Genomic DNA, 14,873 nt, shown 5'->3' with positions numbered 1-14,873 from the left:
ATATTGTAGTCTCAATAGAATATATTAAGTTAATTGTAGAATTCAAACTTATCTACATGTATTGAAAAGTTTAATGAAATGACATACACTCGATAAATGTACATGCTTTTGCCTAACAAATGAATTTCTATGGATAGCATTATTTTTACTGATTTTTTCAGGGGGGTTGTCAGGGGTTGTTTATATGGCTGAAGTTGAGTTGAACGGGTTTAAATTATAACTATAAATTTGCAGTTTTGATTCACAGTTTTCGTTTAGTTTGAAAATTTTATAAAAGTACATACACGATTGTTTTGTTTTGAAAGCTAGAAAATAATATATTGCAATAAAGATAAGAAATCTTTAATGTGAATTTATGAATTTGTTCTCCTTTATTTCTTCGATTTACTTTGATTACGGTGTAAATAATTTATTTACGTTTGAAAGTAGCAAATCAGGAAATATATACTACGGAAGCGTTAAATGACAAAATCGTTATTACCCATAAATACGCTACGGTTGGCTACATGCAGACAGGTATAATTACACCAGGTACTACATGCAAAATTAATTTGTACTTTGACAATGAAAAACTTTTCCATGAAGCATGTTTTCCTTGAAACCGTAACAGAAACACGGAATATATTCGCAATAAAGTACTTTGTTATTTCTGCGGTTAATTTTGCAAACGAGGCATAATGCATTTAAAAGGAAATTATAATGATAAATAATTATGCTGACCCTGACCTGACGGGTGTTTTTATTACTGAATGACCAAAATTGTTTCAAAATAGCACTAAACAAGCATGGAACTGGTTTATTTATACGGGTTCATTCATATTAAATTTATATATTAACAAAGAAAATATAATTAAAATTTATAAAATCTTTTTACAAAATTTGTTCAAATAAACGGTGTTTACCAAATCTGTTTTACGCTGACATATTTAATTCTAAAGCATTTTATCGATATTTGAAATCTTTAGTTTTTGTTATTGTCACGCGAACTTGAGTTTCAAAACATATGTACAGCTAACAAACCTAAACGCGGTACTACAGCGTTAAAGTAGTAACATTATCTCAACCAGGTGTCATAAAACAAATGAACAGGTAGCATCAAACTCAAAAGTGGGTACGCTATCGCCTTGACAATATTAAAGCGTCAGATATAATACAGCATATCAAAACATGTCAAATAAACACCCGATTAAATTTTATATGTTAGGCTATTTGGGATTGTATGACATATTGACAGAACAAATAACTTTAAGGTTCATGAGACATATCGGTTGCTTGCAGTCACTAAGCAGATACTTTAATTGCGTTTCATTGCATGCTTTTCAGTGAATTATATTGTTATATTATATTGAAATATAAATGTGAGAATCATTATTGAATATCAAAATGTTTTCGAGCGAAAAATATCAAATATACGGAAATTTGTTCATAAAAAAAGTTGTGTGTGTTTTATATGTTAAATTAAGTGTCTTCATCTTAAAAACGCCATATCTTACATTCGTGACTAGGCCACTCGTGATAATGCATCAAGTGATCACACGTAGAAAGATATTTCGGTCTTACAATACAATTAACACAAAAAAAAAATCCTCTTCCCGTTGAAATAAAATCAACCTTAATTTATTATCCGAATAAAATACATTAGCTTAAAAATACCTGTATTTAAAAAAGGCAATAATAGAAATCTTTGCAATATTAGTACAATTCAAGGCAAAATGATATAATAAAGGGAAACGAAAAAATAAGCAATAATTTGTATCAAATAGCTACAATATTTAACGACACTTACATTGTCATACCGTAATAACCCTGTTAAACATTTACTCATAAACACAAGTCTGAGAATAAGGATCTTTCACTGGTTGGATGGAAATATCTGGTCCGCGAAACAGTAACCCGAGAGCGATGTATTTCCATCCTCATCTATGAATAAAATAGTGATAGATTCTTTTTCTTGCCTGCCGTATTCTTCAACTAATAGAAGAATAAGATCAAACGAATGCTTTTCTTTGAGGCACTATTTTATTATAGTAGTGTTGGAATTTACGCATCCGTTCATGTGAGTCATCTTACACGCCGTGGTATGAGTTTTTCCAGCACAGGAAACAGCACGGGAAAATCATGATGCGATGCAAGAAAACTTTATTTATTCTAAGGATGTGTTTCATTGTTGTCTTGAGTATGTCGGAGAGTAATTCACTGTTTTAAAGGCCAAGTAATAGATATCATCTTACCATTTACAAAAGCTAATATAGTATCATCAATATACTAAATTAAAGCAGGTAACCTGCCATTTTGCTGTTTTGCCAGCTGTAATTACGTTTATGAAATTAAGCATACCTTTTGTACAAAATGTTATTAATAACATATTTAAATTACAACTATCAAATGCAAATCACAAAAAGATAATTATGATATTATTCATCTTACCATCTGACCATTTTGTAAAATGACACACAATTCACACAGAAACTGGGCCTTTAGAAAACGGATGAATACAAGAGAGAATAGAAGTGCATGTTGATGTTTTAACTAGAAAATGGTTATTTATCACGCAAATGATAAATGAGCCACGCCATGAGAAAACCCACATAGCGGCTCAAATGTTCTTTTAAGATACGGTATTTTATTTTCTTCTATAGCAAAACGTTTTTCGCTGTTTTGTAAAGAATACGGATTTTAGCTTTTTTTGCGATTGAGCCCGCCCATGAAAGAAAATGAAAGGTGCAACATTTCCCATGTATCCAGCACCGGCTTAAGTTGAGGCCTATTACATGAATACCGAATGAACAACAACAACTTTTTACAGCCACCAAACGACCCCTAAAGATTGTTGTTGTGATAGTTAATTACTTCAGATCCTTTAAACAGAGGTAAAACCGACCCGAAAAATACTTGAACCGAGAGCTAAGGGCCCCTATCAATTTGCTTTAATAAATAGTTGGGCTATTCTATTTTGAAATCCCTTTGTATTTGAAAGCGTTTGAATCATAACATGAGCAGGTAATAGCAACACTAACCTATAGTCCGAGCTGTTTTAATTTTAGTTTGCTACATTTGTATAAACACTGATATCTTTTTATCTCTCCACACTGTGTGGCAATTATTTCCGTATGGAATCAGTAAGAGCAATTGATCCGCTGCCAATATGCAGGTAACTAAAGCTGTCAGCGACTTGTAGGCAATTAAAGCTGTCAGTGATATACAGTCAACGAAAGCTGTCGGCGACTTGTAGGCAACTAAAGCTGTCAGTGATATACAGTTAACGAAAGCTGTCGGCGACTTGTAGGCAACTAAAGCTGTCAGTGATATAAAGGCAACGAAAGCTGTCGGCGACTTGTAGGCAACTAAAGCTGTCAGTGATATACAGTCAACGAAAGCTGTCGGCGACTTGTAGGCAACTAAAGTTGTCAGTGATATACAGGCAACGAAAGCTGTCGGCGACTTGTAGGCAACTAAAGCTGTCAATGATATACAGGCAACGATAGCTGTCGGCGACTTGTAGGCAACTAAAGCAGTCAGTGATATACAGGCAACGAAAGCTGTGATTACCATGCAGGTAACCTAATCTGTTAGCGTCATGCAAATATCTGAAGCTGTAAACGACATGTAGATATCTAAAGATGTCAATGACGGGCAGACAACTAAAGCTACCAACGTTATGCATGCAACTTAATCTGTCAGTGACATGCAATGAACTAAAGTTGTAAGTGACACGTAGACATATGTCAGTGACATGCAGGTAAATAAAGCTATCTGTGACATGTAGGCAACTAAAGCGGCCAATGTCATGCATGCAACTTGATCTTTCAACGACATGCAATCAGCTTAAATTGTCAACGACAGGCAGAAAACTAAAGCTGTCAACGACACGCATGCAACCGATGTCGTCAATGGCATGCAGACAGCTAAAGCTGTCAGCGACATGCAGGTAACTAAATCTGTCGGTGACATGCAGGCAACTAAAGCTGTCAACGACATGCATGTAACTAAATCTGTCGGTGACATACAGGCAACTTAAGTTGTCAACGTCAAGCAGGTAACTGAATCTGTCGGTGACAAGCAGGCAACTAAAGCTGTCAGTGACCTGCAGACAATTAAACTGCCAGTAACATGCAGACATGATGAAACTATCTAAAATGGGTATATTGATAAGTATTGTTTCAGCTGGTTATTTGGGCGAAATTTCAAGTAACTCTAAAACTCAGTCATTCATACAGACTTCAAATTAAAACGTTTTACTCTGTCAGAGATACTATGATGAAATCGTCTTATTTGATAAAATGTGCACGTTGTAAGCACGTGCATATTAACGGAAGGTATATGTATTAACAAACGACCGTTAGTAGAGATTTCATCTAATAGTATATAGAACTTCAAACGCATTTATCACTGAACTGTTCAATGAAAATTCGAAATAAATCAAAGCAAAAAGGAAAAAAGTAAAATAGGATAATCAGTATTCAATTGAGTGTGAAATTATTTGTGTGTGCTTAAAAGGCAAGCACATGATATGAACAGAAACGAAACTGAAAACTGCGAAACCGAAATTGAATGCAATCTAAAATGCCGCTTTTCTCTTGTGGTTGGTTATACCGAGCATATTTCCGTTTGAAGTTGTGACAATTTATCTAGTTTTTACACGGAAAATATCGTCCAAAAAGCTTTATAACTTTATTTCACCTTTCCAGTCAAAACTAAGTAAATGCATATTATAATTAGAAAATCCCCGAGTATGTGTTGGGGGTCTTAAAAATAATTTTCGGGGAAACTAGAATTTTGCACCTTTTTATTTATTTTAATTCGTTTTTGCATATGATCAATACAACATGTTTACCGCATCGACAAATGCGGTACATAATTTCTATGATATAAGAAAAGAAGTAGATCACGCCAACTTGTTAGATGTTCTTCAGATGATATTACGACTATAATGGAAACTAATCAGATTACTTCTATCTATAGTTAAGTCTGTTAACATTGATTCAAAAAGCTGATATAAGATAGGAAATAGTAATGTCATCCTCTTCAAACATACCATTATGGACATGGTACAGAATACTATCAGATCTAAACTATTCTGTTAAAAGAAAACATGTCGCGTCTTATAAATACCACAGTAAGCGTAAGGTATCATGTGTAACAATTCATGCTAAAGTACACGTATTTTGACTAAACGCTTTGAATTCAGTCAGTTGTGCAAGATCCCCTAATAAACATGTATATTTATATAGGTGGGCCGGTGGTCTAGTGGTAACACGCTTGACTGTCAATCCAGAGGTCCGGGATTCGAATCCCGGTCCAGGCACTGGAAATTTCTGAGATACTCTTGAGTGTCTGTACTGGTTCTTCCCAGGAAAAGACGGCATCGCTTGTATCGTTGCTATACACCGGGCATGTTAAAGAACCAGACTGTCTATTCGCAAAGAGCTAGGCTAAGTTAGCCGGACAGGCATGTATCTACAAAGGATTTCTCTCTATCTGTTCTGGGGGGCTTTATCTCACTCTGTGAACTTCGCGCCCTGTGTGGCTGCGTTTGCTATATGTAAGCGCCTTTAAACGTGTTTATCATGAAAAGGGCGCTATATAAATCTGGTATAATAATAATAATAATAATAATGATGATATGTATGTGGACTCATAATGACAATTGGCAATTCCCATGTAGTTACATATTCTCGTATGTTTTTTTTTTTTTCGGCATTCTTCGGCAAAACAGAAAATTGCGATTACATAACAAGCGGAGAATGCCGCAATCACATATGGAGATTACGTAAATGAACGGAAAATGCCGATTGTCGCGATGGGTCCGTTTAATCTTGTTTTATTTGTACATGACTAATGAAACAGACGATGGGTGTACCAATTATGGACATATAATCTTTAACGGAAGAAAAATGAACAAGCATTGATTTTTGTAACAATTCATTTATTAATAAATTATTACCACATTTTTAAGGACATAAATATTTCAAAATTCAACATTTTGTCATATTTACATGTAATAAAGAATTTGTTTTAATTGTTTTTATTTGTTTTCTGATAGAACTTTTTGTACTTGCTTTATAAAAATGAATGATACACAATAAATAAACATAGTTAAATACAGTAAAATAATCATTTAGATGCAAATAGATCTTCAGCTAGAAGTTATGCTAAAATACAGTCATGTTATAAATGTGTTAGCAAAAACGTTGTTCTCTGCAAAAATAGTATTTCACGTGGACGTTCGTTTTTATCAGACTGATATGTGAGAATTTACATTACCAAAATGTTATATTTAAAACAAATATACAGAAAAGCTATTCATATTTACAGGATATCAAATGTAAATTAATGTTTGAATCATCTGTTCCATCGTGATATTCTGTTTACAATTGTACCATAGTGTCTTTCAAGATACTAAAGTAACAAATTTAACTGAAAAAAAACAACATGTTTTTGAAATTTGAACACGCCCTAAAAATCTCCCATAGGGTATTTCTATAAAATTACACTTCTTTCCAAAAATATCAAACAGTTGAGCGGTTTAGCGTTTTACTTCAAGGTAACCGAAATTCGACTTAAATGATATTTTGTGCACGCGTTTTGGGGACGGAGTTTCAAATTGTCTTTGAGCTAGCCAAACTTTTGAGATAAATGAGTTCGGCATATCGACCTTTTTTCTAAGTTTTGCCTATTGCCCTTTGACGTATAACGTCGCTGGGAACAAATTCCCAGAAACCATTTTACGGAGCCGATGAATCAACAAGGTACTTTGACCAGAATTAAAAGAGTAAAGCAAAATATATAATTTGAATAAAAAATAATAATTTATATTTTCAGGATATCATATGAAAGATTCGATTTCGTACAATGGAAAAGATGCAACCTATAAATGAGGGAAAACATATTGCAAATGTCCGACCTGCCAGATGTTATGACTCTTAAAGTCGAGTAATGATAAATAATAAAAAAAAAAAACACACACACGACATGGATTACACATTTAAGAAGCGAAAATGAAATAACAGTGTCATAGCAAAAATGATCGGATGAAGGCATGACAGTCATCTGTAGGCCCGTCCCTTGAAGAAATTGAGATAAAGAAACAGTTACCAGCGACCTGATGATGCAAAATTGAAACATTCAGACATTTTCGTTTAGTTTAACAATTTTGGAAAGACTGAAATACACAAGTTGGTTAACAAAATTTAAAAATAAGTTTTGTTTTGTTTTTGCATTTGTTTAAATGCCAGTGACAAAACATTATAATGAATATAATTCGGGCGTCGGAGCAAATCGGTCTAAGTGCATTTTTGATAAAAGAAACACTTAGAATCGTTTTGCTCTCATCCGTCGTTTTTTTTATCAATTGTTTTCCATGACATGTACAGATACTGTATAGCTAACATTGCACTAACGAAGGTAAAAAGCGAGATTCATCATGAACTATATTTAAACAACACTTGAGATGATAATTTGTTTTGTTATAAATGTCATTGTTTCTTTAGAGATAGGCTAGCAAATACTCATCCCTAGTGTAAGATCCATTCATAAAATCATTAAGTAGTTAATTGTTAAGAGTTGTAGGTCAAGTGCAAAAAAAAGCAAAATAATGACCAGAAGTAACATTAAACGATATGATGAGAAAATATATAAATGAGCCGCGCCATGAGAAAACCAACACAGTGGTTTTGCGACCAGCATGGATCCAGACCAGCCTGCGCATCCGCGCAGTCTAGTCAGGATCTATGCTGTTTGCTAACGGTTTCTCTAATTGCAATAGGATTTGAATGCGAACAGCATGGATCCAGACCAGCCTGCGCATCCGCGCAGACTGGTCAGGATCCATGCTGGTCGCAAAGCCACTATGTTGGTTTTCTCACGGCCCGGCTCAAATGAACATACGAAAGTATATATAGACAACTGTACATGCATGTGTGTTTAAGAGGTTGTTATCATATAAAAGAACAACTCAGAGGCGATATATCCGATCAAATATACATTGCATGAGTCGTTTGTATGAAAATATAGAATACATTAAATGATGTTTAAACTTGGTCTAGTTATTTAAAAAAAGAAAATGAACACGTGTATGTATAACTATAGACAACAGTACATGCATGTTTATATATGATTTTAACATGAAATGCAACTGAGAAGATATGAATACCAGAATGCAACTCAATAGGCAAGAGTCGTGCAGAAACCAGATACTCGTACGAATGAAAACATACTTAAAATTGTCAACTCATTTGTACAGTGTTGCTCAACAACTGGCAGTAAGAGACGGGTAATACTAAGAAACCACGGTAAAAGATAAATTAAAGATATGTACAAATGGAAAATGAAATATATAAAAAAAAAACATTGAATAATGATATATACAACTGAAAAATGACATGCACATATTGAATAATGATATCTATAAATGTAAAATGAAATGAACACATTGTTAAACGAAATAAACATAAATTATATGATATGAACAAATAGGTTATATTAGAATGAACACATCTGTAAATTATTTAACAAAGCACCATTTACACAGTTAGTGTCAAAACTCAACAAATGGGTTATAGGTAAGGCAAAAAGATTTTCACATGAAACTGTGTTTAGACATTTCGTTGTTATTCATAAAGTGAGATCAATAGACGGAATGTTTTTTAAAAATATGTAAGTTGTGATATATTGTTTGCATTAACACCATGCATGTTTTTAGTTTCTTGGTGTTGAAACGTAATTGAGCCTAGAGATTCTTTCTACTGCTGGCAATCAGTCTGTGATATTGTGATGAAGAAACACAGTAATTTAGTGCCTCCTTGGCCAAAATGCTCTTGGTACACGATCCCAGTTAAATTTGTAAACCAGCCGAATTCCATCCCTGCGAGACATAAGACCGTCTTTGTAGTAATGTCTGAAAGGTAAAATGGTAAAGTCAGGACAGAACGAACAAAATATAATTCATTGCCGCTGTGCGAAAAAAAAACAACGTTAGCGCTATGCGACCAGCAAGGATCGAGATAATCCGTACTGTTGGTTTAATGATTTCAGCACTTGCATGTAATTGAATGCGAACAATTTGGTTCTAGATCAGACTGCGTGGATGTGCAGGGAACGAAACCTCACATACCCGCACTTCTATACATTGAAGTAAAATATGTTTTAATTGATAGAAAGATAGAAAAAGTGGAAACTCCACAGGTTGCTGAACACAACAAAAATGAAAATGTTGCAGGTTCGTTTTGATTGAGCCTGTTCCTTGACGGTAGTGGAAATGCAGTCTTGGTAGCAGTTAGTAGATTCTTGTTTTTATTCTAATTATTAAGGTAGTGGACCCGTAATGACAATGGACATTTTTCATGCGATCACGTATTCTCCGTATGAACCGTAACCGAATATTCTCTTGAATGCCGAAATACGTAAGTGCGCAGAAATTGCTGATTGTCATAACCAGTCGACAATCTAAAGCATTTTATAATAGCAATTATTTGGAGGACTCTAATGAAATGATTTTATGCTGTATTCACCTGATTCCTCGACTAAGCTTTTCAAAGTTCATGTCCTCTTTCTTCTTCATTTGTCCCCAAAGACGGCTACATTCTGCGGTGTCAACAAATTTAAAGATTCCTTCCCTCTCGTTTTCCCATTTGATATGATTACTATTTGGCTTTCTTAACTCTCCAAGCAGAAATTTCCATAGCAATATGTTCTTTGCTCCTGAAATTAACGTACATGAAGTTTAATCTTTTACCAGACTGCTGGTTACTATAATTATGAATGTTTCATAATGGTTGCTGATATCTGCAAAACACCGGAACGATTTGGTAATTTTTTCGTTAAATCTATAAGGAGAAGCACTGGAACCGTAGAGCGCAATTAAGTATTTTGGGGCGGGGTTTAAAGCTTCATCTCCCCTCACGCTCCTTAGCACCGGTTCAAGGGAATATTATTATACATATGAAAATGATGAATTTAATGGTCACAAAGAACCGGAAATAAGACCACACTGCCCAAGACATAGTTTCAATGGCACAATATTTCTTAGAATATCAATGTACGATCGATTCGTAGCCCGTCACAACAACATGAACCTGTTCATTTTTAAACTTTGAAATATAGGCGTTCATCGTATTATTCTACGCTACTGCTAAAGTTACATTCACGCCTCCTGACAGAAAATAACAAAATCATGCCTTCTTTTTTGTAATAAATTTGTCTTGCGTAGTTGCTATGATATATTGATATCTAGATAAGCTACTGAAAATAAAAAGTAAATAAATGTTGTTAAAAACACCCCAAGTGACAAGTATAACATGCATACTACGAAAAAAAAAGTTTTCTTACCTCGGCGACATCCTTTTGATTGGGCTGTTCTTTCATCCTCGTCACTGTGTAGACTATCACTGTCGCTGTAGTTATAGCCAGGTTTGTTGTAAGTTACAGGCCGCCCACGACGGTTAGGAACCTTTTTGAGCTCTGCGGTAAACACCGAAAAATTCGGTAATGGGCTACCACCGTCACTCTGCGGTGTATCTAAATATAAACATTTAAGTGTGAGTATGCCGTTCTGGGCGTATTTTTATTAAAAAAAATTATGCAAAGGACTTCTTATTTCATCGTCCCTTGTAGTATAATATCAAAATTAAATTTGCAAACGCAAAAAGTTGTGGTGATCTGGTCATTTTTTGTACATTCACATTCTAAGAATTCGTTATACAATCATCGAAACTAATTTTTTAATATCTGTGAAATTATAATAAAGCAGACAACAAATTGATTAAATGTGAAAAAATAAATAATACGAATTTGTCTTCTTGTTTTGCAAATGAGTTTAAATGACTTTTTGTTGATTAAAATTAATTTTCTTTGATTCAAAATTTCCAGTCTTTTCATCGGACCGGCCGATTAAGTGAATGGTGCTTTTAGTGTGTTTTGTTTTCTCTGGGAAAAATAAATTATATAAAAATACAGATCTTGTTCGCTTTTTTTTTTTTTGCATTATTTATTTCGAAAAGATACGGTCTTAATATCCGTAGACGTAATGATAATGCCGGCGAATTTACTATAGTGTTAAAAACATCATGTATTAGACAGCTGACAGCAAATTAGCAAATTAGGACAAATGAAACTCACTTCTAATGATTGGTCCAAACTGTGGTGTTCTTGGAATTGTGTTGTCTGGAAACACCACGTGGTCTGTAGTTTCTACTTCAACTAAAACACAAATATTTAAACTTAGTCAGTCGCAAATATGAGAGGCAACGTCACTTATTGTTTTCTTGATTGCTTAATAAAGGTATTGAATCAAGACAGAACAGAATCATAGTTTTATGTAATATGAAATGATTAGGTGTTTATATTTTTAGATATTTTGTAATTCATCGAACAGCTGAACACGCATATGATTTAATTTAGAACAAGATGCACAGGGAGACTGCATAAGACTCAAGAGAAAATTTGAATTATAACTTACAGCTATCCTCGGAGTCATAGCTTGCCTGTGGACCATACCAATGATAGGTCTGAGAATCGTGCATACCCTCATGGTTTGAATTATGCATAGCGTAAATAAAGTTTTCTGAAAACAGATATATATCAAAATAAGAGTTTTAAGCAATGACAAAGTTGATTCACTTTTTTAAATTGAAATTGTACATTTTATTTTGCATTTATTCATTCATATACGTGAAACAAATTGTCATCTTAAAACACAACTAATTGCTTAATAAAAGTAAAAGACGTATTTAACAGACGAATTTAGCACGGATAAACCAGTTTACATAAACACATTTCTTTATAATTACTAAAATAAAATACAAACCTCCCGCATAATAACTGTTAGAATAGTTGCAATGTTCACTTTGCGCCAAAGCCGTCTGATAACACTGTTCCTCATAGTCCTGATCATGATAGTCGGAAAAGTGCTGCGAGTCCTGAATGTTCCCGTTTAAATCAAACACATGACTTTGTGTAATATGGCTGTCCATTGACAGAATGGTTTGTCCATGTTTTGATGTTAGAATTTCATGATTTGGAGTGTAACTTGGTTGCTGGTACGAAGGTGATGTGATTGATGGTGACAAATGCGATATTGGTGGTAATTTTTCAATTGATGAGCACGTTATTGGAGGGGATGATAGTGGCGATGTTGATGACAACCCTCCGAGTGGTTCATGGGGATAGATGTGAGAGCACGCAACTGATCCTTGCGTTGATACGCAGTCCATGGTGTCTACTGGGGAGCAATTTCCTGAACTTGACGATATCTTCTCTGAAATTGAAAAAAAAATTGTTACATCATATTTATCTTTTTTTTCTGAAAATAATACTTTGTGTAGGTTAGTGTCGACTACCAGAAAGCGTACTGATGTTTTTTTTTTTTTTTTTTTTTTTTTTTTTTTTTTTTTTTTTTTTTTTTCAAACTATAAATATAACTGATTTTTCGAATCATTTTAGCTATTGACTCACTGGTCTTCCGCTAGCTATCTACTGTTTGATCCTCGTGAACCGTAACAGGGTTTTCCCTGATTTCTCTTTAAATATAAAACAATGCTAATGATATCAAACATCATTTTAATGGACTCCAAAGACTATAATAGGACCTTTTTACATTTTCAAATATCTTGATCAATTACGGATTTATCATGAATAAAATGACTTTTGTTGGGTGTTTTTCATTCAAATTTCGGCCATATTTGAAAACAAAAGTTATAAAAAAAATTAGTTACTTGTTTTATTTTTATGAAAGGGTCAATATAAAACTTTTACGATATTATAGTCATCATAAATATAAAATGTCCTTACAATTTTTTTTCTAAGATTTTTAAAACATGGAAATTGGGATTTTGCCTTTAGCCATTGATTTTCAAATATTAAAAGATATTTTTGATGACTTCAAAGAGATCCTAGTACTAGCATCGTAGACCTTTAGAATGATGTGTATTTTATGTATGGACCTTGTAGAATAAAGCCGCAATTCACGAAAACACCTGTTTGAAATTAGATGGATCAAATAGCAAGTAAGTTTGTTTTTGGTTTCAAGACGGTGACCACCAAATCTTCATTAGTAAAGTGAAAAGGAATCATCGTTAGCTATCATTACAAGCCCCAGTCCATTACGTTACTTATTCCGTATTTCAGATGCGTGAGATTTGGCCAAAATAAAAAGCAATTTTTAAGTTTCTGACACTGGATATGTCTTTAAACAAATTTAGCACTTAATGTGCTTCATTGGACAAGAATAATAATAATTGCATCTAAATGAGATTTTGTTAAAATGACTATTCAGATGCACTGAAAAGTTTCTTCTGAAAAACATGCATTACATTACACAAATAATATTCTAGAACGAATAATATAAATCTAAATAACAGATCGATCCATTCCTCGGTCAGTTTTGATCATTTGGAAAAAGACACAGAATTACATAACAATATGAAATTCTCTATATCATAAACAAATATGAAACAAAAGAAGATTTTTATAAACAAAATAAATTTTAAAAAGATTTACCTAATACAAATTGTTCTAACTCTGGATCATCCATCCTGAGTAATGTTGCAATGTCCTGAAAAATGAGCACTGTCTGTAACTTTAATTCTGTATAAAGAAACTGCGTCTTACCCAAATATGAGTGCTAGTGATGATGTCAAAAGCCACCGGCGAGATAATTATTTCCAAGTATGACAGGCACATTTATAATTCTTGAAACTCTTCTAGTCGCAAAGATAAGAAGCTCAATTGTTTCAACAACGCGATAATTATCTTTAATCTTTATGAAAATGATGACATTGTAAGTAGGAAAAGATGCAATTTTTAAGTGCTACAAAAGTGTTAATAAAGTGAATGTAAGTAAGACAATTATGTTGCTCGTTTAACACTTCATAATAAAGACAAAATAACTAATAACTAATTTTGAAGATGTACTTCCTTTTTCGGTATTTTAACAAGACAATGAACACCATTTTGAAATAGTTTTTTTAAACAAAAATGTAGATACAAGATAACTAGAAAACCCATAAGTGACTGGTTTAACTTAGATAAAAATAAGTTCTGTAATTCGATAGAGAAAAAAAACTGGGTGCATCAACAACATCTTTAGATAAATTTACGTTACTGTAGATACGGCTTTAGAAATGTTACTTAAGAATGCCAAAATATTCATCCACACGCAACCAGCTTAAACAAATAAAGCAAACCATATTTTGGTAAGTAAAAAATACAAAAATAAATAAAATAAATGTTAACAAATAATGCTATTCAGAAAGTCACATAAACTGTCAGCTCATATTTAATCTAACTGTATATATGAAATGTTCAATCTTAGATTAACTTTTAAAATTTGCAAATATTTAAATACCTTTCCAAAGTTACAAATATAATAAAACCTATTTCGTCAGTCTGCACACTAATAGCACGAAACGAGATGTTTACATAATATTGATGACTACAGAAATGCATTTTGGGCTTCAAAAATCTTTTTATACCCGCCAATCTAATCTGCTGACCTACTTTCATACATAGGGTATTTCCACAACGCAATACACAATATTTACATGCACAAATTGGCCATGATAAACTTTATTCATCATAATAATAGATTTAAGTTTTGTTAACGCTTTACATTCTAATTTTACATCCGGAGTGGCCTAAGCATGTTGTATATGACATTTAGGTTCTTTTCAACTCCGATAAAATAGAGATTTAAGATTCACCATGACCTTAATTAAGTGCAACCCTTGAAATATTTTGAATTAGCTTCAGTTACACTTTTTACCGTTAAGAGTAGAAACAGATTTTAAAGTGACATTAATAGAATAGTAAACTAAGATTGTGATATAACTAATGGTTCATATGTTTACATTTTCCAAATTGCCATTTATAAAAACTAG

General features: G+C 33.2%; 1 protein-coding gene across 2 annotated transcripts; it reads right to left on the bottom strand.

Annotated features, from left to right (window-relative positions):
• Window positions 1–5,905: 5,905 nt before the first annotated feature.
• LOC123536058 (protein C-ets-1-like) lies at window positions 5,906–14,444 on the bottom strand. 2 transcript variants are annotated; one of them, XM_045318845.2, is made up of 8 exons: window positions 14,342–14,444; window positions 13,495–13,549; window positions 11,804–12,253; window positions 11,456–11,560; window positions 11,116–11,196; window positions 10,327–10,515; window positions 9,510–9,699; window positions 5,906–8,896 (listed from the first exon to the last, which is right to left on the bottom strand). In XM_045318845.2, the coding sequence occupies exons 2-8, from the start codon at window positions 13,526–13,528 to the stop codon at window positions 8,791–8,793; spliced, it is 1,155 nt and encodes a 384-aa protein (XP_045174780.1). In that variant the 5' UTR covers window positions 13,529–13,549; window positions 14,342–14,444; the 3' UTR covers window positions 5,906–8,790. The 2 variants fall into 2 exon arrangements, with proteins under 2 accessions (XP_045174780.1, XP_045174782.1); XM_045318847.2 differs by lacking the exons at window positions 13,495–13,549; window positions 14,342–14,444 and adding an exon at window positions 13,606–13,888.
• Between the last annotated feature and the right edge of the window lie 429 nt (window positions 14,445–14,873).

The sequence above is a fragment of the Mercenaria mercenaria genome, chromosome 17 (assembly GCF_021730395.1).
Source record: "Mercenaria mercenaria strain notata chromosome 17, MADL_Memer_1, whole genome shotgun sequence".
In the NCBI taxonomy this organism is placed as follows: Eukaryota; Metazoa; Mollusca; class Bivalvia; order Venerida; family Veneridae; genus Mercenaria; species Mercenaria mercenaria.
Note: the sequence above shows the minus strand (reverse complement) of the source record. Positions and strands in the feature narration are given on the sequence as shown.

What these genes read in the sequence shown, in the direction of transcription:
- LOC123536058 (XM_045318845.2), bottom strand. Translation starts at nt 13,528, where the DNA reads ATGGATGATCCAGAGTTAGAACAATTTGTATTAG. An exon ending in CTATGACTCCGAGGATAGCT is followed by an intron (nt 11,197 to 11,455) that starts GTAAGTTATAAT and finishes TTTGTGTTTTAG; the next exon opens with TTGAAGTAGAAACTACAGAC. An exon ending in AAGCTTAGTCGAGGAATCAG is followed by an intron (nt 8,897 to 9,509) that starts GTGAATACAGCA and finishes TTTACCTTTCAG; the next exon opens with ACATTACTACAAAGACGGTC.